Below are 26,058 nucleotides of genomic sequence, written 5' to 3' on the forward strand. Positions count from 1 at the left end.
GAATGTTGTATTTATAACCTTGAAACGTTGAGAAAACATCTGTGGAATCAGATTTGAAGCATACACCCTTAACAGTTAATGAAGACAATTGATTTAGTAGTACGTCCCATGCTGTTATGGTTTTACCTTCTTCTTTAAATAATTTAATCATTTTAAGTGACTCTTTCATGTTTGATTGAAGAACGAATGATATTTGATTCATTTTATCGTGTATGTTGTAATCCTTTTGAATGAAATATTTGTTTCCACAATCTACAAAACGAATGACACGTGATAAATCCTCAATTACTTCAGAACTGTTTTTATACTGATGATTTTCAGCCTTGCGTCTAATATCTGTTATCAAAAACGAGTCATCAAGTTTTATATCAAATGTTATTTTTGGCTTACGTAATAAAGGTAAAACGTATTCATCATAATATTCTTTTTGATAAAGTTTAAGAATCTTCACCAAAACAAATGGAGAAGTCATTAAATGTGCATATCTATCACGTGCTTTTTCAAAATTACTTTTTGCATTTTCTGTTAAACTGCAGAAGTTATAAACGTTGTCGTATGCTTCATTAATTAAATGATCCGGTAACGAATTAATAGCTTGAAACAGTGTGAATAATGTAACTTCTTTTTCTAAATTCATGTTTCCACCGTCATTATGTACTTCAAAATCACAAATACCATCAACTATGCTCTGGGCAAGTTTATCGTCAATGTTTACATCTTTGTTTTCATTCATTATACTCTTTATTTCTTCGTTCTTTTGTTCAACTCTTACCTTAATATTCAAATCATTTAATATATCATTCACTGTTCTAGTTAATGTTGAATCATAACTTCCACGAATGAATGAGTATGTATTGATTGGTTCTGTTGCATTCTTGCGAACTCTTGAATCAGCCATAACCACTAATGAACGCTTTGAATCATCCATTGAAGTCATGATATCAATATTATAATCATTGCAGGAATAACATTTAATCATTCTGTTCGAGGTTGAATAGAAGAAATTAGTGTTGCAATAAATGTGAAGACCTCCTGAAGCGGTTTTAACGATAACATCTTTATCTGAAAGTTTTGATAAAATGTCTTTTCTAACTGTTTCTTTAAGTTCATCATTGTACGATTTATTGATATCAACATCTATAATCGTTAAATTTGAAATTTTATTTGCTAATAAAGTTGTACCAGTTTTCCTTCCTCTTCCTCCATCATATTTGAGGTAATTATGTAAATCAATCATGTTTTCACCAATTCTTTCGTTGAGGGTTTTAGTTTCTGCCACAACTAATTCCTCAACTAATGAATCAATAACTTGTTCATCAGAAACGATAAAGTTGCTGTTGTTGTTTGTTGCTGTCATTTATATAGGAATAAAAAAATAAAAATAATTTTAAAACTAACTTTATTTTTGTAAGACATGAATTTTCACCCCTGTTGTCAAAATGTCATGTTGTCACACTTTTTCAGAGAAGTTAATTGACCTAGGCACACATGGGCACATAGGCACACTTCAGTTCTTCAAAAACGTAAGACATGAATTTTCACCCCTGTTGTCAAAATGTCATGTTGTCACACTTTTTCAGAGAAGTTAATTGACCTAGGCACACATGGGCACATAGGCACACTTCAGTTCTTCAAAAAAACGTAAGACATGAATTTTCACCCCTGTTGTCAAAATGTCATGTTGTCACACTTTTTCAGAGAAGTTAATTGACCTAGGCACACATGGGCACATAGGCACACTTCAGTTCTTCAAAAACGTAAGACATGAATTTTCACCCCTGTTGTGTCAAAATGTCATGTTGTCACACTTTTTCAGAGAAGTTAATTGACCTAGGCACACATGGGCACATAGGCACACTTCAGTTCTTCAAAAAACTTTAGAACGGTATAATTTAAATTTTTATTTTATCATAAATGAATACCCCACAAGCTCAAAATTTACCACGAATCATAACAAGGGAGGAAATGATAAAAATGATGCGAGAACATGTTAAAAATAACAAACCACTAAAACTGAGAAAATGTGGTTATGCAGTAATGATGGAAGAGAGATGTTGTCAAAGAGGAATAAAAATTAAATTTGGATAGAGTTTAAAAATTCATCTTTATTAAATTCATCTCTTCCAATCAATTTATTTATTCTATTAAATTCTTTTATTTTTGCTTCACTCAGTTTAAGGATTGAACGGTAAGTTTCTAATTTTTTCGATTATTTCTTCATCATTTTCAACCTCACCACATTGCGGCTTCTTTTTGTAATAGCATATTTTTGATTTAATTCTGTTTAGTTTCTTTTTATATTCATCGTCTGGACTCTTGACTGTTTTGTTGTCACTCATTTCTTACGAAATAAAAAAAAAATTAAATATTATTTAAATATAATGGAGTAATAAAATAAATCGGAATTTCTATTAATTTATTGTTAACTTCAACTAATGCATTGCCGTTAATATATCTAACAAATTCAGCTATTGTGTCAAATCTTTCGTCTTCTTTTTGTCATTGATTTATCAGTTTTTCCATAATCGAGATGAATCAAAACTTTATCCCCTTGTTTAAAATTCATGAGCCCCGAATTAATTTGTTCACGTTTAACATCATTCAACCTTTCCATTTGCTTTCTAATATATTCCCATTCTTTTGAAATATCATTTTTCATTTCCACTGGTTTCATGTTAATAGTTCTATGCCATGTATTATTATAATAATATACTAACTGCTGTATAATGGAGTCATGATTTCCATCCCAGTATATCTGACCGTTAACCCCTAACGCATCTCTAAGAGTTCTCATTACCGCATCAACTATTTTATTATGAAACGTATATGGAGAAGATGAAAAGTAAAAATTAATTTGTGGGAAATAATGAATCATAACTGCCTGAAATCCTTTATCACCATCACCCCTTATATTATCTACTCTTTCATGATCTAGTAAGTATTGTATAGCTCTTCTTGTTTCCTGTTCTGTTTTCCCTTTCACCGGAATGCAATATAAATATCTAGTGTTAATGTTAATGGCAAATAAATAAGTAATATTTCCTTTTGAATATTCCAGATGATCGATTTCGTATGAATAAGGTGAAGGTGCAAATGATGGACGACTAAATTTTTCTTTTAATGGTTGAATTTTCGGGTCAATTGGTTTATTTAATATCTTGAAACCCTTTTTAAAATCTTTTTGTTTCTTTAATGTTTGAAATGGATATAATAAAGTGAATGATGAAGGATTAACTGAAGGAGGGAGAGGTACTGTCGTTGGAGGTACTGTCGTTGGAGGTTTTGGTGTTGCAAGTGGTTTAATTTTATCTGCTTTGATTTTGGATTTCATTCCCCCCTTCATTAATTCTGGATGTATTCTATTCATTTGTTTTAAATATGCTGTATATAAAGGTTTGATATACTTTCCCGCTTCGAGTTTATGTTGAAGGATGAATTCCAAAAGTTGATCTTCATTTAAAAGTCGGGTTGAATATGTTTTAACTAATGAATCATAAATTAAAGCTTGTGCTTCATTTATGAGCTGCTGAACGTCCAAACTTTTCTCTTTTGGCTTTTGCGGCTCAGGATTATATAATTTATATAATTCATCAATATCTTTTTCAGTTAATACTTTATTTTTGAAATCTTTCAACTGTTTAAGTTGTGATTTACTTTTTCCCTTTGAATATTTTCCTTCTTTAATGTTCTCTCTTAAACGTTTAATTATTTTATCATGATATTTCAAAATTTCGTTTTTATAATACCGATAGTATTCATCCATATCATCACCCGTTATATTTTCATCATGTTTTTGGAGATATGCTTTTAAATCATAATAACTAAGAAAATTTTGATTAAATACTAAATCATCAATTAAATTTTTTAAATCTGCGCTATTCATTTATATAAAAATAAAATCAATGTTTTATGGGTGCCCACCTCTTTGTCTCTTCTGTGGCATTTCATTAAATAAATGGCATACAACATCCATTTTCACAACATACAGCTTTAGTGTGTGCCCCTGTTAATGCAGTCTTACCGATTGTTAAGCGAGTCATTGACCCATTTTTAAGTTGTAAATTAATATTTTGACCATCGAAAATGACTTTATCATTTATTATATCCAAATAATTTTTAGGTGTTAATTGTTTATTTTGTCGTAAACTAACCTTTCATTTTTTGTGCAATCTTTTTAAAATCACTTCCATCAATTGAACCGTTGAATGATGTATAACACTTAGGGCATAAAGCAACCATGTTATCACCTTGTTTCTCAATTGCTAAACCCAATAATTTTTTCTCATGTGCTTTTTCTTCAGCTTTATTCTTTAATTTAGGTTTAAATTTCTCATCAAAACAGAAGAAATCAAAAGGTGCGAATTTGAAAATGTTTTTATCATAAAATTGTTTATCGGTTACAATTGCTTGAAATGCTTGAGTGTTAGGAAGATTTGGGTCGCCAGCGATTGCCCAATATGATGAATCAGTATCACCTTCAATGAAATGAAAACGATTAACATTCATACATTTATACATAAAATCATAAATGAAAACAAATACCAGTATTTAGCATTATCTAAAGTGAAGAATGCCTCTTGTAAACATGTATCACATCTATAAAATCTATCTTTGAGCATCACTTGATATGTATCCTCACCTATTTCTCTTATGTTTTTAAACTTATTTGACATACATGCAACGCGTGCCTTCTGTGCATTCATTATTTTAGTCTTTGCGTAATTTTGTGTATTCATTGCATCGTAACCATATGATCCATTAAGTGAAATTTTGCAAAATAAACTTTTTCCTTTATTTCCTTCTAATTCAGCCTTTTGTCTTTCGTTCATAAATTTGTTCGCAAATTCATTAAAACAAGTATTTTTCGTAAATGTTAAAATTGATTGAATATCATCGATGATAAAATGAAATCTGTCTATTAGATACCAAAGATAATAAGAAGAAAATGGTTGATAATGGTTGTGTGTTGATGCTAACTGAGTTAATTTTCTCTGTTTCTGGTCAACCGGTAGATTGTTTGATTTCATGTAATTATACATAAAACCGCCAATTGTTTTTTCATCTGTGATAATATCTAAGTTTCTTATTATCGGTAAAAAGTTAATGTAATCATTAATATACTTTTCATCAATGTGACCCTTTACTTCAGCAACGAATAAAGTATTTCTTCTAATAATTCCTAAAGCTTTTGCTTTCTTTGTTGCTGTATCACAAATTAAAACCATTTCTAATCTCCCGGCATATACATTTATGATCGGTGTATATTGAATGAAATCATGGATTTGATGAAAATGATGAAGGATATAATGAATTGAAATCAACACCAACGAAATGAGTCATGATGTTGGAAGTGTCCTCATTTGATACTGTTTTAGTTTCTGGATTATATGAAAGTTTATTAATATGGGTGATACCTTTAAGATTAACACGATGTTGAACATTAGAGAGACCACCAGTAATTCCATTACGGAGAATGTGATAAGCTTCAACTGAATCTAAAGTCATTGGTAAATTATTTTTCAATGCGTAATTTCTTAAATTAATTCTTAAACGTTGAACATCTTCATCTTTATTTGATTTTACCACATTGCAATAACAACACATTAACTGACAATTTTCTTTAGTATGTGGTTTCTCATTATCGATTCTATCCAATGTTGGTTTATTTGCATATGTAAACGCTTTACCACACATTTTGCATTTAGATGAAAGGATTAAATCGTGAAAATATTGATATCATCCATTGAAACATTGTTTTTGGTATCTCTTTTCGCCTTTTCATCTTGTTTCTTATATGATTCAATTTTATATTTCCAATACTTTTTCGTTAATTCAAAACTTGATTCCACATTTTCTTCTTCTGGATATGTTTCGTTAGGATTGAAGTTCTTATATGCTAACGCGTAACGAATCATTGATGCATTAGATGATAATGAAAGATTATGAAGCATGTCAATTTTATAAACAAATGTTTCTTCAATAATTTTATCAATTGGGTCAATCATAATTTCAACGTCTTTATTGCAATAATGAATAAAATATTCTAATCTATTCTCAAAATTTTTAGCATCATTGAGATATATTTGATAATCTGAATCGGATATTGTTTCTTGTGTTAATGCTGAATAAAATGAATCTTGAGTGAATGGTTCCTTTTTATATAGGGTGTCCAAAGGTGTGTTTAGCACAAACCTGAATACTGCGAATAGAAATAAACAAGTTACATATATATAAAGTTTATTTAAATATAATCACCATTGGATTCAATCACGCGTTCGCAGCGATCGATCCAGGCTTGAAAGACACGCTTTAAATCATCATGAGAAAATTGCTCAAATTACTCTCTTACAAAATTTTCAAGATCATCTGGACTCGCGAATTCGCGTCCTTCAGCTCTCTTTTTTAGCGTGCCGAATAAATAAAAGTCAGAGGGTGCAATATCAGGTGAATAAATTGGGTTTGGAACAACTTTGACATTGTTTTCCACCAAGTAATTCATTACCTTATGACTTTTGTGAACTCTTGAATTATCAAAATGAATTGCAAACTTTTGTTTTTGTTGTTTGGATTTCTCAAACTCATCAGAATTGATAATTTGAGTAAGAACATTGTCAATTAGATACTGAGCATTCATCGTATTAGGTTTTTGAAGAATATCAATTGCGATGATGTCATTCACGCCCCAAAAACCGACAACATCATCATTGGTGTGTCAATTTTTTTCTTCGGGAATGTTTGCGGATTTTCATCCTTCGGGATCCACATGATTTTGGCTTCTGTTGCATATTGAAACCAAGACTCGTCCCCTTTACTAAAAAGCGAAACTTCTTGGATTGATACGCACGCAATATAGAGAGGAGCTCTTTCGAAGATTGGACTCTAGATTTTTTTTGAACTGAATTAAGGTTGTGCGGAACCCAACGTGTATACGCTAGTTTGTAGTTCAAATAATTGTGCAGATAATAACTGACTGTTGTACGTGGTCTCTTTGTCATCTCCTCTATCCTTCTGAGTGATGCTCTTGGGTCTTCATCTAGCGCTTGAAGAATTGCTTTGATTTTTCTTTGATCCGGCGATTTTTTGTCAATTTTTATGATGGGCGCCTTTTTGTTCATGAAGTGATACATCCTAACATGATACGTTACAGTGGAATAGCTAGGAGCATCCATACCGAAGCATTTTACCAATGTCTCGTAGATTTTTTTACAGTCTTTGCATTTTTTTGCAAGAGCGAGGGTGTTTTCTTTATGATTCATTAAAAAAATGAAAAAATCCCGCCAAAATTTCCCGCGAAACCGCCTCTTGTCTCAAAATTCATTTTATATCCGGCATGGCGCCAAAATACAACTTACTCATCATATACATATATTCATTTTATTATATATTTATAATCAGCATATATCTCCTTTAATAGTCTCATATAGAGCGCTGTGCTAAACGCACCTTTGGACACCCTATATAATTCATCTTCGTAATTCTCCCATGTGATGAATTGATATGGGAAGAATGATTTAACACGTGTTTTATTGTTTCCGAAATCTTGAGTGAATTGGTCTAATGTTCCACCCGCTATATAATTTCTGATGTCAATAAATCTCAATTCATATGGACAGTTTGTTTTCTTTACTATGACTTGCTTAAATTGAGAAGAAGAACCCAGCATTGATTTTATCTTCCATTTTGCAGTATTTAAATCACGAAGAATTAAATTTAAATCAACTTTCCCGAATTAAAACCAATGATATTCACTTTATTAAATTCTTCATCTAAAAGCTCTTTCATTGCTCCCTTTTGTTTCTCATTAATGTATGGGACTTCAATAATTCTTCATATTGTTCAATATTTGATTTAGCAACTAATGAACAGGTTGAAAATAAAAATTCAATCCAATCAGAGATGAACGAATCACTTGATGTTAAGCAAAAATTCCTCGTAAATGTTTTATCGTTTAATTTAACCGTTGATGATACCATAAATGGTTTTAAGTAAGCGTTCAAAGTTGCACACTCAGAAAGTTGAAGTTCTTCTTTAGTCTCTAATGTTTCGAAGTCAAAAGTAATATAATATCTTGTTGGTTTATAATATTCCTGCAAATTATGTGCTAATAGCCATTGATATATCTTCTGTTTCGTGATATGTGGTGCATATGGTTGTTGTGTGTTTTGCAATTGTACGTCTTGAATTAATCTTCCATTATTTTCTTTACATTTCTCACAATGTTTTAAAAATCTTCTTTGGTTTTTCCTTTCTGGATCATCACGGATAGAATATACTTCTTCTTTGCAAAAGGGGCAAACTTTATATCCTGTGAGTGCTTCAACGTCTGTTATTCTGTCAGCGTGAAGTTTTCCACATGGACTCTGTGTTAATAAAATATTTACTGTTTCAAATTCTGGATCTATCATTATTGTTTCCACTAATGGAAAGTCTACCTTGTTAATGTCTACGTCTTCTGGTTGAGGGTCACAATAATAGAAATCAATATTAACGTTTAACATTCTTGCTAACCTCTCACTTTCTGATGAAATGTCAAATCCTTCATATGCATCTATGGCTTCATTTAAATAACTTCTACGAGTTTTAGGATTAACACCATCAGGAATGTTATAGCGTTTAAATAACCTTCTACCTTCGGCTCTTATTTGATTATCATTCATTTTAGCTGTTCCGTTTTTGTTCATTTATGTAAGAATAAAAAATTAGAATATAAAAATAAAGTTTATTTTTTTAAAGTCCGAGACTCAGAGAGTCCAGGGCTAAAGTCCATAAAATGAATTAAGAACACACAAATTTTTATCATCTGCAACGTGACGAATACATTTTAATTTACTCAAGAATGTGTACCCTGATACATTAAATCTAATTCCTGTCTTATTTAATTTCACAACTTTGAAAAGGAATGTGTGAATAGCTATGAAATGATGACGAGATGATTTATGTGTTGCTTCCATTTTTTCTGAAATAAATGAATAAATATAATGTTTATAGGTTTTCATATCTTTTATGTTCTTAATAACGAATGGAATAGATCTTTCCACTTCGTCCTCCTTCGGAGCTGTTCTTTCATATGAAACATCAACGGTATCTTCAACAATGAAACCACAATCGCATAAAATTTTATATGTACCAATTGTTTCTTTTTGATATTTTATCTAACAAATCAAAAACTTTATCAACACCTGTACATTTATTTAAATAATAATTTGTGTAAATATCATGGTCTTCTTTCTTAATCGTATTAGTTGCATATGTTACATTTTTCAGTGCTTTTTTGAATTTTTCAGAATCAAGAGGAGGTGAAAGTAATATACATGGATAATCTCCATCGTCAATAAACTGAAGCTTATGTTTATGAATAAATTTTGTGCCTTCTTCTGAAAGTGTTTCGTCAATATCACCATCTAATAAATTTTTAGTTGATTCCAAAAAGTAATTTTTATATCTTTCCTCATGTGATTTTTGAACTTCTGATTCTGAAGCTGGGATATTCATTAAACCCTCTACTTCATTCTCATTATATTTTTCAACTTCTCTTAATTCCTTAATTTTTTCATTTATTTCATCTCTTATTTTTTTCAGTCTTTCAATTTCAATTTCATCATATTCATCATCTTTAATTCGTTCTTCATAATATTCAGGGAAAACATCAGGTTCTTTAGGTTTTTCTTTTTCTTTAGATGTGGGATATAAGAAATTTATAACATCATCTTTATTCATTTTTCCATCATAATCAAATTCATTTAAAAACTCCGCGAATTTTTGACAATTTCTTAAATAATATTTATTAACTTCATAACCTGCCTCCTCTAATATATCCTTTATTTCCTCATTTGTGAATCCTGAATATCTAACATCGTTAGTTTTGATACTCATTTTCTTACGAATTAAAAATAATTTTTTCAAAATGCAGATAAATTTTTAAAGTTTATTTTTCATTCATGAAAATAATTATATCTAATTTCTTTTACTCTCTCGTATATACTAGATTTAAAGAATTCAGATTTTTCCCCATAATCTCCTAAATGTTTTCTAATCTTACCGGTTTTCCATTCATAATATGAAACTGTATAACATTTATTCCTAAATTCATATTTTATTATAGATTTAGTATTTTCAAACTCTTCAATATTTAAAACTTTACATCCTTCTTTATTAAATATATGTTTCACATATTCAGGATTTATCATTCTGTAATATTGTTTTCCTTTAAATCTTTGAATGTAAACAGGAACACCATCCTCTAAAATTCTATTATCCACTTTATCAGGTTTTACTTGTTGGGTCATTTATGTAAGAATAAAAAAATAACTTTATTTTAAAATTAATGTTAAAATAAATGATACAAAATCATTCAATATTGTATGAATTCTTACGTTTACAAAAAAAGTCACACACCCCGCATGCTTCTACTACTATTTTATTCAATTTACATGTTGTCAATTCTTCAAATAATTTTTTATTATTAGCATAATAGTCATTAAATTCTTCAACAGATGAAAAAATTTTTGTTTCAGTAATTGGTTTAACAACGTTAATTTTTTGTTGAACATTAACACTTTCATTTATTTCTTCCTCCTCTGTTCCATTTATTTTTAAAATCGGTTTCATTTATCATTAAATAAAAATTAGAATATAAGTGATGAAATATATTTTTTAATTAATATTAAATCAGAAATGGCGGCAGGATTCTTTAAAAAATTATGGGATGGAATTAAGAAAGCTGCAGGTTGGGTTTATAAAAAGGTTATTAAACCTGTTGCAAACTTTTTGGCACCAGTAGCGAAAACGGCAGGAACTATCATAGGTGGAGTATTAGGTACAAAAGCAGGTAATCCAGCGATGGGAGCACAAGCAGGTAACGCAATTGGTGGAATTGCTGAAGGAATACTTAATAAAATAGGTGGTAAATAGTGGAAAAATAAATAAATATTATTTTTATCTTAGTATTGGTTGTAGTCTTTGATAAACTTTTTCTCCTTTATTTAAAATTTCTCTTATTGGGGCAGCTTTTGGTGTTATTGATTCAGCTACGTCACTAATTGCTTCTTTATTCTTAAATATCCAATTTGCTCCCTTCTTCAATGTTTCCCAAACTTTACTCGCTCCTCTTTTTACTCTATCCCACAGTTTCTTAAATATACCTGCAGCCATAGTTGATTATTTCATTAAAATTAAAAATTCATTTACATCTTTTAATTTTGAATTTTTATTTATTAATAAATGACGACTAACTATTTGGTGCCAAACACTAAACCGATTAATGGAAATGTATTTCATTCATTCGAAAAGATAAATGAAATATTCGCAAAGAATGACGGTAGAAGATATTATAGAGAACTTGAAAGTTCATGCTATGACTCTGATGCTCCATATTTTGATGATAAACAAACTCATTTAAGAATTACAAATCCGGCTCATGATGTGAACCAATTAGGTGACACATATATTAAACGCAAAGTTAAAGCAACTCTTGTTTCAAATAAAGCTTTCACATGTGATGCCACTTTTAAATGCATGCGTTTATTCGTTGGTTACAAATCATCAAATCAAAGCTTTAAACAATTAGAAGTAGAAACTGAAAGAGGTGATGCCGGTTATCTTCAGATGGATTGCGCCGTGAATCTTTTGCATTTGCAACATATAAACCAAAATCAGAAAGGAAAGTTAAAAAGTTTGTTCATTCGTTATATAATAATGTTCAAAAATATGATAACTCAGTATGTGGTAAATATATTGACCCATCGGAAGTTTTCAAGAAAGCAAATGAAGAAGTTGATGTCACTTTTGATATGATTATTCCGGTAAATGATTTGTTAGCATTTCAGGCGTTCGATGATTATCCTAAATCATTTGGTGATATCATTCTTAAATATTATGTTTTCAGGGATACTTTAGTATTTTGTCAGGTTGACCCATTAAGAGTTGCTGATTTACAAAATTACGTTTATGAAAAGATAACTGATGAAAATTATGAAAAGATATGAATCATGTTTATAAATATGATCGCAAATTCCAACAAATCGGACTTCCTGCCAAATTAATTACAAGCTTAGCCGCTACAACTGCTGACGCAACAGTTGAAGACGTTATTATTTCATGCACAAAGATGGAAGTTTTAGAGGATAAATGTATTACACCAGGATATGGTTTAATTGAAGAATCAGTTAAAGCAATACCACGTTTATTCAGTAAGGAAGATCCATTCATGATTCCAGCTCAACATATTGACGTTCGTTCACTAAATGGAGGTTGCATCACTCCAGAAGGTATCAGCTCAGATTTCTCATATGCTCTTCATAATGTTACAGATGTTGTGTTAACATTTCCGAAAAATGCAATGCAAAGAACAGTTTTAGAAAATCCAATGCTTCGAGGTCTTCAGGTCACTATAGATTCAAGAAACTTCCCTGATCAAGCGATGACCACAGTGGGTGACATATTCTTTACACGTATGCTTCAAGCTTCTGATTTAGATGGAGTGAATGAATGCACGGAAGAATATGAGGACTCATTAACTAGACCACTGAATGCAGATGATGGCACGCCATTAGCTAGAACATGGAAAGACCAAACCTCATTCTTATGCACTATTCCAGTTCAACGTGATGGAGCGGGTATATTCTTTGATGGATTAGAAACTTTTAACTCACAAGTTACAGTACAAGTGAAAGCTTATCCAATCATTCAGGGTGAAAATGACACTTACTGTTCAAAGGTGACAAATCCTCCTCAGGTTTGGTTTACTAGGACTACATATTGGACATGGACACCGGATGAAGGTTTGAAATATCATTCAACAGGTACACCACCACAGTATAGAAGTTCATATGATGAAATATTGATGAATAGAAATGTTTAAAATTATAAATTTATTTTTGATTAAATGGATTTAAATTCATCCACCCCTTATGAAGAATTAGCAGGAGTATATAATACATACGTAGATGATATGATTAATGAAGCATTGAGTGATAATAAACATGCTCTATCTAAGGAAAAATTAATGAAAATTCCATATTCTGAATATTACTTAAATTCAATCACTGCAGCAATTGGTAAACAAAATAAAGGTAACACATTAACGATATTAAAACAAATTATCATTATTGCTAACACTTCCCCCTATTCACATGTGTTAATTTATATCAACCGTTCAGGTTCACCTTCAGATGATACATTTGAATCTTTAAAGCATTTAATCAAAATTCCAATTATTTATTTATCACAAGAAGAAGCAGAAGATTATTTAAAAAACTTTTTAATGTATAAAGAATTATATAATACAATCAAGAAGCAAGGATTAGAGGATAAAATTATTGATAAACAACGGGATGAATTATTTGAAACACTTTCCATTTCAAATTTTGATAAAGAATTTTTGCATTCACTCATTTTTCTAGATGATGCAGTGAAATCAAAACTAATAACAAATGAGAAATCATATTTTAATCAGTTATTAACTCAATGTCGACACATTCAGTGTTCATTTTTTATGGCTGTTCAATATTTCAAAGCATTAAGCACAAACATTAAATCAAATCTATCAACACTTTTCATTTTCAGTGGGTTTAGTCGTCAACAGTTGAATGTTATGCTTTATCAAGTGAATTTACCAATGAGCATTAATGAACTTTACACACAATATCAGCAATTAGGTGAACATGGAAAAATAATAGTTGATTTAAATAAAGGGGGTGTTAAATTTGATTAACTTTTTATAATTAATTTTTATTTTTTATTTATAATTAAACATGACAGAAATAGCAAATCTTTTACAAGCTCCATTAAAACAAGGGACAAACAAAAGGGGTGCATATAATAGAACTATGAAAGTTCCCGATGGAATGAAAGAATTAGTTCATATTGTTGCTGGTCTTCAAAAAGATGTTAAACAAATGAGAAATGTTTTAACATTACCAGAAGCTCAAGCATATGCCAAACGTCACGGTCCAAATTGGGAAGCACACGAAGCAGACATTACGGGTCCAAATGGAAAACCTGATGGTATAAATGAAGTTTTCGTTACTGATGGACAAGGTAATATTAAAGTCATAAATGGTTATAAATTAACTGTATCTGATTATCCTAAACGTAAAGCATATAATGAACATTATCCTATGCAATTTGATGAAAATGGAAAAGCTGTTAAACAATACATTGGAGAAGGTGAAAATGGTCCAATTAATTCATACCGTCATAATCCATATTCTTATTTCAATGAGGAATTAAATGCTATTGAAGAGGGACCGGAGGGATTACCACGATATTCTAACCAGTTTGATGGTCAATATGCAAATATTAGACCTGAAATTTCAGCTAAGAAATTCTTTAAAGTTGCTTTATTTGATCCAGTTTTCGCAAATGTTAAAGATGAACTTAAACAACAATTCCAACCAATTATAGTAGCAAGAATTGCATCAGGTGCTTTATCTCAAGCATTCAAAGATTTAATTAAGAAACCATTATATCAGCAACGAGGTTTAACTTATGATTTAGTTAAGGAATCAGATAAAAGAAAATTTGAGAAATCAGTTGATTATAAGAATGCAATTAATGAATATATTCGGTCTATTAATTTCGATGAAACAGCTAAAAATCAACTTCATGAACAAATACAGGGAATAATAGATTCAAAAGTTCCAGTAAAATAAAAGTTTAAATATATTTTTTTATTCGATTATAAATGAGAAGACGTTTTACTAGTCAAAAGAACACTAACGCAAAAGCAGAGATTACGGTTGGTTATAACGTAAATGATGATAAATCACGAATTATTCAAAATGTTAAAGTTAATGTTAGCCCTGAATTAACAAGGTCAGCAACTCAACCAAATTTATTAACTCATGACTTACCGAAGAATGAGGAGAATGAAGACCCAATCATTTTATCTGAACCTGGTAAAGAACCCGTTGAAATTCCCACTTATCCAACATACCCAGCACCTCTTTCATCAAACATCGAGAACCCATATAAAATAGACATTAATTTTGAATTAATGAAAATTTACCGTGATATAATAATTAATAATTATGATTCAATAATAAATTTAATTGACCAATCCGGTTTAATTATTTTACCTTATGAATCATTAATTCACATTATCGCCATTCTTTGTGATGTTCAAGATTCAGACGTTAAGATTCAATTTTTCATAGATGATGGGTTTCATGCTGTGGAATAGTTGCAAAAATAAATCCTATAAAGGATATTAGCACAATTAAGATATCAAAGAACGGAACAACAACAGAACTTCATTTAACATATAATGATATTTATAATAAAATAGTTGATGAATATAAAATATCACTTGAAAAATTCTTTGTTAAGGCTATTTAATATTCAAGCATTAACATTAACGAATAATAATCCTTTGAATCATAATCAATAATAATTGACCTTTCACCAGTTTCTATCGTTTGTTTTATTTCTTTTTGTTCCCCACTATCCGGATCAGTCATTGTAATTGTTTTTGTTATAGTATCAGCTTTATCTTTAACTTCAATCTTTTTTCCATCAGGATATTTAAACCAAAATTCCAAAAATTCGATATTGTCAATCTGTTCATATTTTAATCTATCAATTGCATTTTTAATACCATCTGAAAATCTTATGAAATGGTCATTATATGGGTTTGATTGAACTAAATTTGAATGAAGTGAAATATAACCCGATGATGAATATGACATCGACTCATATTTTCTGAAAACACTAAAATTTATAACATGAATGAATTTTTTATTCGTTGAATTTATGAATTCTTGAGGTAATCTTATTTTAGTTTTATTTATCACTGGAAAATAACGCTTTACCATATTTTTAATCGTAATAAAAAATGTCAATTATCAATATTATTTCGAATAATAGTTGTGAATTAAATTTAACAGTTAGCGGAATTTATAATGTTACTCTCGTTTCTGTGAGTGGTAAATTTAATCCCATTCTTTTAGACCCTTCAGATTATATATCATTTATTAAAGATGACCATGAAAAAACGTATGATATGTATATAAATAATGTGATCACGAAATGGGATATTAACATGATTTTAAGTTATTTAAATGAATCATTTATCGTATGGTATGAAGAAAATTTTAAATCAAAACCTGAAAAACTTTTTGAACTTGATGAAATAAATAACCTTATTAAATTCCCGCTGAAAATTAAATTTTGTACTCCTCATTTTCGTTCATTGTTGGGGATATTAAATTTTGAAAAAGATGTTGGGGATGTTTTGTATTCTGACACTGGTTCCAATTTCATTTTAATCAAATGTGATAAAGTTAATACCCCAATGAGATTTTCACATCAAACATTAGACCCTAACTCTTACCCATCAATACAAAACATTTTATCCATCAACTTAAACACATTTTCTTTATCATATCCGTTTCAATTATCCGGGAATTCATTTATTCTTCATTCAAAAGATTTATCAAATATTAAATTTAGAATAACTGACCTATTTGATTGTGATTTAGAATTTATGAATGAAATATTATGGCAATTTCAAATAGAAAAAATAGCTGATGAGATAACGGATTAAATATTTATTTTTAAATCATAATAAATGATTAAACAACAGCAACCACAGCAACTTAAGGCGCAAACCATTACATACGCCATATATGCATATAATTCAAAGACGGCAGAACAAACACAAAAGTTGAAATATGGAGATTTGGAGATAGTATTGAAAAATGACCATTTCGAATTCGTTTGCAAAGGTGGTGCAGTGATATCAAATATAAAAGAAATTTTATTTATGAATTCAAAAATTAAAGGTATAACGGATGATATAACATCAATTCCACCAGAAGAACAAAGATATTACGCATTAAATGCATTTCCCAAAGTTTTGAAGATTGGAAGATTTAATTTAAATGAGGAATTCATAAAAGGTTTCCTAAATGACATAATGAAGAAAGCAGATAAGGAATATGTGGCTAGTGAGTTAGAGAAGAAAGCAAATTTGGTTTATGTTGATGAAAAAGATAATGAAATTAAAGAAAGGGTTGAATGGTATCATGAATGGACATCGAAGATTTTTAAAACTAAAGCTGATACAGGTTGGGTTTCAGGATGTTTAGACCTTAAAGCGGATAAAACTTATGTTAATGATGAGTTAGAGAAGAAAGCAAATTTGGTTTATGTTGATGAAATATACCAAAGTTTGATAGGAACAACAAAAAATATTGAAACTATTGCTGGTGACTTTTCTGTCAATGAAGAAAATAAATATTTTAGATGGCAGTTTGTACAGTCCTTAAAAAATGGTACACGGTGTAAACTCATTCCGAAAAATAACAATGAAATGTATGTAAGTTATAAAAAGAATGATGGCACACAAGTTAAAGTTCCATTAGACAACAACTGTTACTTAAACTTATATGGAGACGAACAAAAGAAATATTTAAGAGTTTATGAAATGACAGATATGACATTGTCTAACCTAGCTCCAGCACCATATTATTATGACTATGGAGATGATGTCAGAACACCACATGTAGATGAACAAAAGTTAACATTATATTTAGATTATTATAGATATAAAAGATATAATGCAATAGAAAAAACAAGAATAGTATATTATTATACAGATGACAGAAATAAATATTATAGTCAAAATTTTACCTACCCTGAAAACATAAGATTATATTATAAAAAATATTCTAACACAAACCAAAAGAAACCTGAAATAGTTGCACTATATTTTAAGTTCAAAAGAGACAATCCTATAATATCTCATATGTTTGATTTAATGAACCCAGTAGGTTCTATTTATACATCTACGGATGCAAGAGGTCCTCAAGCAATGTTTGGTGTTGGTGCATGGGAACAAATAGTCGACAGGTTTTTGTATTGTGCAAACTCATCAAAGGAAACAGGGGGAAGTAAAACGATTACAGGTGAAAATTTACCTGCACACAGTCACTACATAGATTTAAGCACATCTCAAGCGGGTTGGCATAAGCATAGATATTGGGATTGGTCAGGAATGACAAAAGGTAAAGGATATGATGTTAAAGATGACGTTAAGTTTGCTATAAATTGTTACTGGAGTGACACTCAGGGAGAAGGAAACCATACACATTTCGTTTCAGGATATACACAAACAACAGGACAAAGTAAAGAATACATGCCACCATTTATGACAGTTTACGCATGGTATAGAGTTCAATGAACGCTCAATGTTTGTTTCACAAACTTTAGGAGCTCCAAAAGAGTGAACGGTATAATTTAAATTTTTATTTTAGTATAAATGAAGATTCTACCATATGGTGTTATTGGAAGAGATAAAGATGGAAACCCAATATTTGATCCAAAGTTAAAATTCAAGTTACTGACAAGACAACAACTTGAAAAGTTGTTGAAACCAAAACAGGATGAGAAAATGAGAAAGAAAAAAATTTAAATTATGTAATTTTATTTTTATCATAAATGACAAAATTAATTAAGCCAACTATTTCTAAATTAATGTTACCAATGAAATCATTTCGTGGAGTACTTATCCCAGGTTCTTCACAATTAGCTGGGGTAGGTGTTGTGACTCAAGGTGGAACGTTAGCGAATCCATTCAAATTATTAACTAAAGATGAAGTTAATAAAATGATGATAAAATAACTGATAACAAAATTTGATTTCAGGTTATTCAATAATTAATTATTTTTGAAGAACTGAAGGTGTCACTATGTCACTATATGTTATCGTTAATGGTTTCGTTAATGATTTCAGGTTATTCAATAATTAATTATTTTTGAAGAACTGAAGGTGTCACTATGTCACTATGTGTCACTCGGTTATTTAACTTCTCTGAAAAAATGAGACAACATGACATTTTGACAACATCACTGGAAATATATGTTATCGTTAATGATTTCGTTAATGGTTTCGTTAATGATTTCGTTAATGGTTTCGTTAATGATTTCGTTAATGATTTTCAGGTTATTCAATAATTAATTATTTTTGAAGAACTGAAGGTGTCACTATGTCACTATGTGTTATCGTTAATGGTTTCGTTAATGATTTCAGGTTATTCAATAATTAATTATTTTTGAAGAACTGAAGGTGTCACTATGTCACTATGTGTCACTCGGTTATTTAACTTCTCTGAAAAAATGAGACAACATGACATTTTGACAACATCACTGGAAATGTATGTTATCGTTAATGATTTCGTTAATGGTTTCGTTAATGATTTCGTTAATGGTTTCGTTAATGATTTCGTTAATGATTTCAGGTTATTCAATAATTAATTATTTTTGAAGAACTGAAGGTGTCACTATGTCACTATGTTATCGTTAATGGTTTCGTTAATGATTTCAGGTTATTCAATAATTAATTATTTTTGAAGAACTGAAGGTGTCACTATGTCACTATGTGTCACTCGGTTATTTAACTTCTCTGAAAAAATGAGACAACATGACATTTTGACAACATCACTGGAAATATGATGCAGCCCAAAAATAAAATTAGTTTTAAAATTATTTTTATTTTTTTATTCCTATATAAATGACGGCAACAAACAACAATAGTGACTATATCGTTTCTGATGAAAAAGTTATTGATCCATTAGTTGAGGAATTAGTTGAGGAATTAGTTGTGGCAACAAACAACAATAGTGACTATATCGTTTCTGATGAAAAAGTTATTGATCCATTAGTTGAGGAATTAGTTATGACAGAAACTAAAACCCTCAGCGAAAGAATTGGTAAAAATGATTGATTTACATAACTACCTCAAACATGATGGAGGAAGAGGAAGGAAAACCGGTATGGCTTTATTAGTAAATAAAATTCCAAATTTAACGATTATAGATGTTGATATCAATAAATCGTACAATGATGAACTTAAAGAAACGGTTAGAAAAGACATTTTATCAAAACTTTCGGATAAAGATGTTATCGTTAAAACCGCTTCGGGAGGTCTTCACATTTATTGCAACACTAATTTCTTCTATGCAGTTTCGAACAGAATGATTAAATGTTATTCCTGCAATGATTATGATATTGATATAATGACTTCTATTGATGATTCAAAGCGTTCATTAGTGGTTATGGCTGATTCAAGAGTTCGCAAGAATGCAACAGAACCAATCAATACATACTCATTCATTCGTGGAAGTTATGACTCAACATTAACTAGAACAGTGAATGATGTATTAAATGATTTGAATATTAAGGTAAGAGTTGAACAAAAGAATGAAGAAATAAAGACTATCATGAATGAAAACAAAGATGCAAACATTGACGATAAACTTGCCCAGAGCATAGTTGATGGTATCTGTGATTTTGAAGTACATAATGACGGTGGAAACATGAATTTAGAAAAAGAAGTTACATTATTCACACTGTTTCAAGCAATTAATTCGTTACCTAATCATTTAATTAATGAAGCATACGACAACGTTTATAACTTCTGCAGTTTAACAAAAATGCAAAAAGTAATTTTGAAAAAGCACGTGATAGATATGCATATTTAATGACTTCTCCATTTGTTTTGGTGAAGATTCTAAAACTATATCAAAAGGAATATTATGATGAATATGTTTTACCTTTATTACGTAAGCCAAAAATAACATTTGATATAAAACTTGATGACTCGTTTTTGATAACAGATATTAGACGCAAGGCTGAAAATCATCAGTATAAAAACAGTTCTGAAGTAATTGAGGATTTATCACGTGTAACCCGTTTTGTAGATTGTGGAAATAAATATTTCATTCAAAAGGACTACAATATCCACGACAAAATGAATCAAATATCATTCGTTCTTCAATCAAACATGAAAGAGTCACTTAAAATGATTAAATTATTTAAAGAAGAAGGTAAAACAATAACAGCATGGGATGTACTATTAAATCAATTGTCTTCATTAACCGTTAAGGGTGTTTGCTTTAAATCTAATTCTCCTGATGTTTTCTCAACGTTTCAAGGTTATAAATACAACATTCTCGAAAAACTAGATTACTCAAAAATTGAGATGTTTATGGATTTCATTCATGAAGTTATTTGTGATAATAACGATGAAGTGTATAAATACCTTCTCGGCTGGATTGCATCAATGATTCAACATCCTGGAATCAAGAATGAAACAGCAATTATTTTGAAAGGACTTCAGGGAACAGGTAAAAACAGATTCACGGACATTATTTCTGAACTTCTCGCCGGTTATTCATGTAAAAACATTACTGAAATAAGTGAGCTAACGGGTAATTTCAATTCAGTAGTTGAGAATAAAATGTTTCTTGTACTTAATGAACTCAAGAATGTTGGTGAAGATAGACTCGCAAACTTCAACGCTTTGAAATCAATTATAACGGATAATGAGATTAGAATTAATGAAAAGAATCAACCCAGAAGAACAGCTCAAAACGTTGCAAACTTCATTTTCGTAACTAACAACGTTTACCCTGTCAAAATTGAAGTTGGAGACAGAAGATATGTGGTTTTAAGAGTTAATGGTAAATCAAGGGTCAATTTGATTACTTCAAGAATTTAATGAATTCATGCACAAAGGAATTTTATGATAATTTACTGACGTATTTTATGCAATATGACCTTTCATCATTTAATGTACGAATCATACCAATGACTGAAGCCAAACAAGATTTAATTGAATTATCATCAAATCCTTTAGATGTATGGATAAATACACATTATGATGAATTGTGTGCAGGTATGATATGTAAAAATGCTTTATTCTGCAAACCATCAGACATGAAAGACAAGAATTTTCAAATGAGTATTAAAGATAAATGTGATAAGAAACAGAGAAGAATAGATGGTAAACAAACATGGTGTTATGTTTTGAAAGAAGAAATGAAAGGATTATATAAACAGGTTGAACCAAACGATAATGAGGATTCATTTACTGATGATGAAATACCTGTAAATGAAGCTTTATAAAGTATGATTGGAATTTATTTTTGCATTAATCCCACTATGTTGTCAAAATGTCATGTTGTCTCATTTTTTCAGAAAAGTTAAATTACCGAGTGACACATAGTGACATAGTGACACCTTCAGTTCTTCAAAAATGCTTCATAAGTGCCTTCCTCATTAATCCCACTATGTTGTCAAAATGTCATGTTGTCTCATTTTTTCAGAAAAGTTAAATTACCGAGTGACACATAGTGACATAGTGACACCTTCAGTTCTTCAAAAATAAAGTATTATTGAATAACCTAAAATCATTAATGAAAATATTAACAATAACATCAAATTTAATTTTTATATAAATGGATACCCCACAAGCTCAAAATTTACCACGAATCATAACAAGGGAGGAAATGATAAAAATGATGCAAGAACTAATTAAAAAACAACAAACCACGAAAACCGAGAAGATGAGGAATAAAAAATTAAATTTGGATTGAGTTTAAAAATTCATCTTTATTAAATTCATCTCTTCCAATCAATTTATTTATTCTATTAAATTCTTTTATTTTTGCTTCACCCAGTTTAAGGATTGAACGATAAGTTTCTAATTTTTCGATTATTTCTTGATCGTTTTCAACCCCACCACATTGCGGCTTCTTTTTATAATAACATATTTTTGATTTAATTTTGTTTAGTTTCTTTTTATATTCATCGTCCGGACTCTTGGCTGCTTCGTTGTCACTCATTTCTTACGAAATAAAAAAATTAAATATTATTTAAATATAATGGAGTAATAAAATAAATCGGAATTTCTATTAATTTATTGTCAACCTCTACTAATGCATTACCGTTAATATATCTAACAAATTCAGCTATTGTGTCAAATCTTCGTCTTCTTTTTGTCATTGATTTATCAGTTTTTCCATAATCGAGATGAATCAAAACTTTATCCCCTTGTTTAAAATTCATGAGCCCCGAATTAATTTGTTCACGTTTAACATCATTTAACCTTTCCATTTGCTTTCTAATATATTCCCATTCTTTTGAAATATCATTTTTCATTTCCACTGGTTTCATGTTTATAGTCTATGCCATGTATTATTGTAATAATATACTAACTGCTGTATGATGGAGTCATGATTTCCATCCCAGTATATCCGACCGTTAACCCCTAACGCATCTCTAAGAGTTCTCATTACCGCATCAACTATTTTATTATGAAACGTATATGGAGAAGATGAAAAGTAAAAATTAATTTGTGGAAAATAATGAGCCATAGCTGCCTGAAATCCTTTATCACAATCACCCCTTATATTATCTACTCTTTCATGATCTAGTAAGTATTGAATAGCTCTTCGTGTTTCCTGTTCTGTTTTCCCTTTCACTGGAATGCAATATAAATATCGAGTGTTTACGTTAATGGCAAATAAATAAGTAACGTTTCCTTTTGAATATTCTAAATGATCGATTTCGTATGAATATGGATATGGTGCAAATGAGGGGCGACTAAATTTTTCCTTTAACGGTTGAATTTTTGGGTCAGTTGGTTTATTTAATATTTTAAAATCCTTTTTAAAATCTTTTTGCTTCTTAAATGTTTGAAATGGATATAATAAAGTGAATGATGAAGGATTAACTGAAGGAGGAGGTTTTGGTGTTGCAAGTGGTTTAATTTTATCTGCTTTGATTTTGGATTTCATTCCTTTTTTCATTAATTCTGGATGTATTTTATTCATTTGTTTTAAATATACTGTATATAAAGTTTGATATACTTTCCCACTTCGAGTTTATGTTGAAGGATGAATTCCAAAAGTTGATCTTCATTTAAAAGTCGGGCTGAATATGGTTTAACTAATGAATCATAAATTAAAGCTTGTGTTTCATTTATGGTCTGAAGGGCCTGGGCGTTTTGCACTTTTAACTGTTGAACATTTGGCTTTTGCGGCTTGGGATTATATAATTTATATAATTCATCAATATCTTCTTCTGTTAATACTTTATTTTTGAAATCTTTCAATTGTTTAAGTTGCGGTTTAGTTTTTCCCTTTGCATATTCATTATTTTCAATTTTGTCTTTAATTTCAGAAATTATTTTATCATGATATTTCAAAATATCATTTTCATAATATGGATAATAATAATCCATATCATCACCCGTTATAGTGTTATCATATTTTTGGAGATATGCTTTTAAATCATAATAAGTAAGAAAATTTTGATTAAATACTAAATCATCAATTAATCTTTTTAAATTTACATCATCCATTTATATAAAAATAAAATAAATGTTTTAAGGGTGCCCACCTCTTTGATCAACTTCATAACCATCATTAACGGTTCCTTTTTGTCTCATTTGTGAATCCCATTTTTTTAAAAATAAAATTTCAAATTGTATTAAATAAATGGCATACAACATCCATTTTCACAACATACAGCCTTAGTGTGTGCTCCTGTTAATGCAGTCTTACCGATTGTTAAGCGAGTCATTGACCTGTTTTTAAGTTGTAAATTAATATTCTGACCATCAAATATCACTTTATCATTTATTATATCCAAATAATTTTTAGGTGTTAATTGTTTATTTTGTCGTAAACTAACTCCTTTCATTTTTTGTGCAATCTTTTTAAAATCACTTCCATCAATTGAACCGTTGAATGATGTATAACACTTGGGGCATAAAGCAACCATGTTATCCTTGTTTCTCAATTGCTAAACCCAATAACTTCTTCTCATGTGCTTTTTCTTCAACTTTATTCTTTAATTTAGGTTTAAATTTCTCATCAAAACTGAAGAAATCAAATGGTGCGAATTTGAAAATGTTTTTATCATAAAATTGTTTATCGGTAACAATTGCTTGAAATGCTTGAGTGTTAGGAAGACTTGGATCGCCAGCGATTGCCCAATAAGATGAATCAGTATCACCTTCAATGAAATGAAAACGATTAACATCCATGCATTTATACATAAAATCATAAATGAAAACTAAATACCAGTATTTAGCATTATCTAAAGTAAAGAATGCCTCTTGTAAACATGTTTCACATCTATAAAATCTATCTTTGAGCATCACTTGATATGTATCCTCACCTATTTCTCTTATGTTTTTAAACTTATTTGACATACATGCAATGCGTGCCTTCTGTGCATTCATTATTTTAGTCTTTGCGTAATTTTGTGTATTCATTGCATCGTAACCATATGATCCATTAAGTGAAATCTTGCAAAATAAACTTTTTCCTTTATTTCCTTCTAATTCAGCCTTTTGTCTTTCATTCATAAATTTGTTCGCAAATTCATTAAAACAAGTGTTTTTAGTAAATGTTAAAATTGATTGAATATCATCAATGATAAAATGAAATCTGTCGATTAGATACCAAAGATAATAAGAAGAAAATGGTTGATAATGGTTGTGTGTTGATGCTAACTGAGTTAATTTTCTCTGTTTCTGGTCAACTGGTAGATTGTTTGATTTCATGTAATTATACATAAAACTGCCAATTGTTTTTTCATCTGTGATAATATCTAAGTTTCTTATTATCGGTAAAAAGTTTATGTAATCATTAATGTATTTTTCATCAATGTGACCCTTTACTTCAGCCACGAATAAAGTATTTTTCTTTCTAATAATTCCCAATGCTTTTGCTTTCTTTGTTGCTGTATCACAAATGATAACACCATTCAATCTTCCCGGCATATACATTTTATGGTCAGTATATTGAATGAAATCATGAGGATTAGATGAAAATGATGAAGGATATAATGAATTAAAATCAACACCAACGAAATGAGTCATAATGTTGGAAGTGTCCTCATTTGATACAGTTTTAGTTTCTGGATTATATGAAGTTTATTAATGTGCGTGATTCCTTTAAGATTTACTCTATGTTGAACATTTGATAGACCACCAGTAATTCCATTACGGAGAATGTGATAAGCTTCAACTGAATCTAAAGTCATTGGTAAATTATTTTTTAATGCATAATTTCTTAAATTGATTCTTAAACGTTGAACATCTTCATCTTTATTTGATTTTACGACATTGCAATAACAACACATTAACTGACAATTTTCTTTAGTATGTGGTTTTTCATTATCGATTCTATCCAATGTTGGTTTATTAGCATATGTAAACGCTTTACCACACATTTTGCATTTAGATGAAAGGATTAAATCGTGATAG

At 29.7% G+C, this 26,058-nt stretch overlaps 9 protein-coding genes and 3 pseudogenes across 12 annotated transcripts, besides 4 other annotated features; 7 read left to right on the forward strand and 5 right to left on the reverse strand.

Moving 5' to 3' along the window:
* Nucleotides 1–3,100: part of a mobile genetic element that runs on past the window's edge.
* Nucleotides 115–1,357, reverse strand: TVAGG3_0378010 (Prim-pol domain family; the record flags this gene model as incomplete). The annotated part of the gene is made up of 1 exon (XM_051231995.1): nucleotides 115–1,357. A coding segment is annotated over one exon (1,243 nt), but the record flags the coding sequence as incomplete, so codon positions are not given.
* A 205-nt stretch (nucleotides 3,101–3,305) lies between the features above and the next one.
* TVAGG3_0378020 (uncharacterized protein) lies at nucleotides 3,306–3,883 on the reverse strand (the record flags this gene model as incomplete). Its single annotated transcript, XM_051231996.1, has 1 exon — nucleotides 3,306–3,883. A coding segment is annotated over one exon (578 nt), but the record flags the coding sequence as incomplete, so codon positions are not given.
* A 1,254-nt stretch (nucleotides 3,884–5,137) lies between these two features.
* Nucleotides 5,138–6,005, reverse strand: TVAGG3_0378030 (annotated as a pseudogene). Its single transcript has one exon. A coding segment is annotated over exon 1 (868 nt).
* Nucleotides 6,006–6,161: 156 nt separating this feature from the next.
* Nucleotides 6,162–7,457: a mobile genetic element.
* TVAGG3_0378050 lies at nucleotides 6,242–7,365 on the reverse strand (annotated as a pseudogene). Its single transcript has one exon. A coding segment is annotated over exon 1 (1,124 nt).
* Nucleotides 7,458–7,778: 321 nt separating the features above from the next.
* On the reverse strand, nucleotides 7,779–8,681 carry TVAGG3_0378080 (uncharacterized protein; the record flags this gene model as incomplete). Its single annotated transcript, XM_051231997.1, has 1 exon — nucleotides 7,779–8,681. One exon carries the CDS (start codon nucleotides 8,679–8,681, stop codon nucleotides 7,779–7,781), a length of 903 nt encoding a protein of 300 aa, XP_051101727.1.
* Nucleotides 8,682–9,515: 834 nt separating this feature from the next.
* Nucleotides 9,516–9,928: a mobile genetic element.
* Nucleotides 9,929–10,674: 746 nt separating this feature from the next.
* TVAGG3_0378100 (N-acetylmuramoyl-l-alanine amidase family) lies at nucleotides 10,675–10,911 on the forward strand (the record flags this gene model as incomplete). The annotated part of the gene is made up of 1 exon (XM_001298382.1): nucleotides 10,675–10,911. The coding sequence occupies one exon, from the start codon at nucleotides 10,675–10,677 to the stop codon at nucleotides 10,909–10,911; it is 237 nt and encodes a 78-aa protein (XP_001298383.1).
* Nucleotides 10,912–12,337: 1,426 nt separating this feature from the next.
* On the forward strand, nucleotides 12,338–12,859 carry TVAGG3_0378110 (uncharacterized protein; the record flags this gene model as incomplete). The annotated part of the gene is made up of 1 exon (XM_051231998.1): nucleotides 12,338–12,859. One exon carries the CDS (start codon nucleotides 12,338–12,340, stop codon nucleotides 12,857–12,859), a length of 522 nt encoding a protein of 173 aa, XP_051101728.1.
* A 144-nt stretch (nucleotides 12,860–13,003) lies between these two features.
* On the forward strand, nucleotides 13,004–13,711 carry TVAGG3_0378130 (uncharacterized protein; the record flags this gene model as incomplete). The annotated part of the gene is made up of 1 exon (XM_051231999.1): nucleotides 13,004–13,711. The coding sequence occupies one exon, from the start codon at nucleotides 13,004–13,006 to the stop codon at nucleotides 13,709–13,711; it is 708 nt and encodes a 235-aa protein (XP_051101729.1).
* Nucleotides 13,004–26,058: part of a mobile genetic element that runs on past the window's edge.
* On the forward strand, nucleotides 13,827–14,651 carry TVAGG3_0378150 (uncharacterized protein; the record flags this gene model as incomplete). The annotated part of the gene is made up of 1 exon (XM_051232000.1): nucleotides 13,827–14,651. One exon carries the CDS (start codon nucleotides 13,827–13,829, stop codon nucleotides 14,649–14,651), a length of 825 nt encoding a protein of 274 aa, XP_051101730.1.
* On the forward strand, nucleotides 17,312–18,181 carry TVAGG3_0378160 (phage tail repeat-like family; the record flags this gene model as incomplete). Its single annotated transcript, XM_051232001.1, has 1 exon — nucleotides 17,312–18,181. The coding sequence occupies one exon, from the start codon at nucleotides 17,312–17,314 to the stop codon at nucleotides 18,179–18,181; it is 870 nt and encodes a 289-aa protein (XP_051101731.1).
* TVAGG3_0378170 lies at nucleotides 19,602–21,164 on the forward strand (annotated as a pseudogene). Its single transcript has one exon. A coding segment is annotated over exon 1 (1,563 nt).
* On the forward strand, nucleotides 21,588–21,905 carry TVAGG3_0378180 (uncharacterized protein; the record flags this gene model as incomplete). The annotated part of the gene is made up of 1 exon (XM_051232002.1): nucleotides 21,588–21,905. One exon carries the CDS (start codon nucleotides 21,588–21,590, stop codon nucleotides 21,903–21,905), a length of 318 nt encoding a protein of 105 aa, XP_051101732.1.

The sequence above is a fragment of the Trichomonas vaginalis genome, chromosome V (assembly GCF_026262505.1).
Source record: "Trichomonas vaginalis G3 chromosome V, whole genome shotgun sequence".
NCBI classification, from domain to species: domain Eukaryota; phylum Parabasalia; order Trichomonadida; family Trichomonadidae; genus Trichomonas; species Trichomonas vaginalis.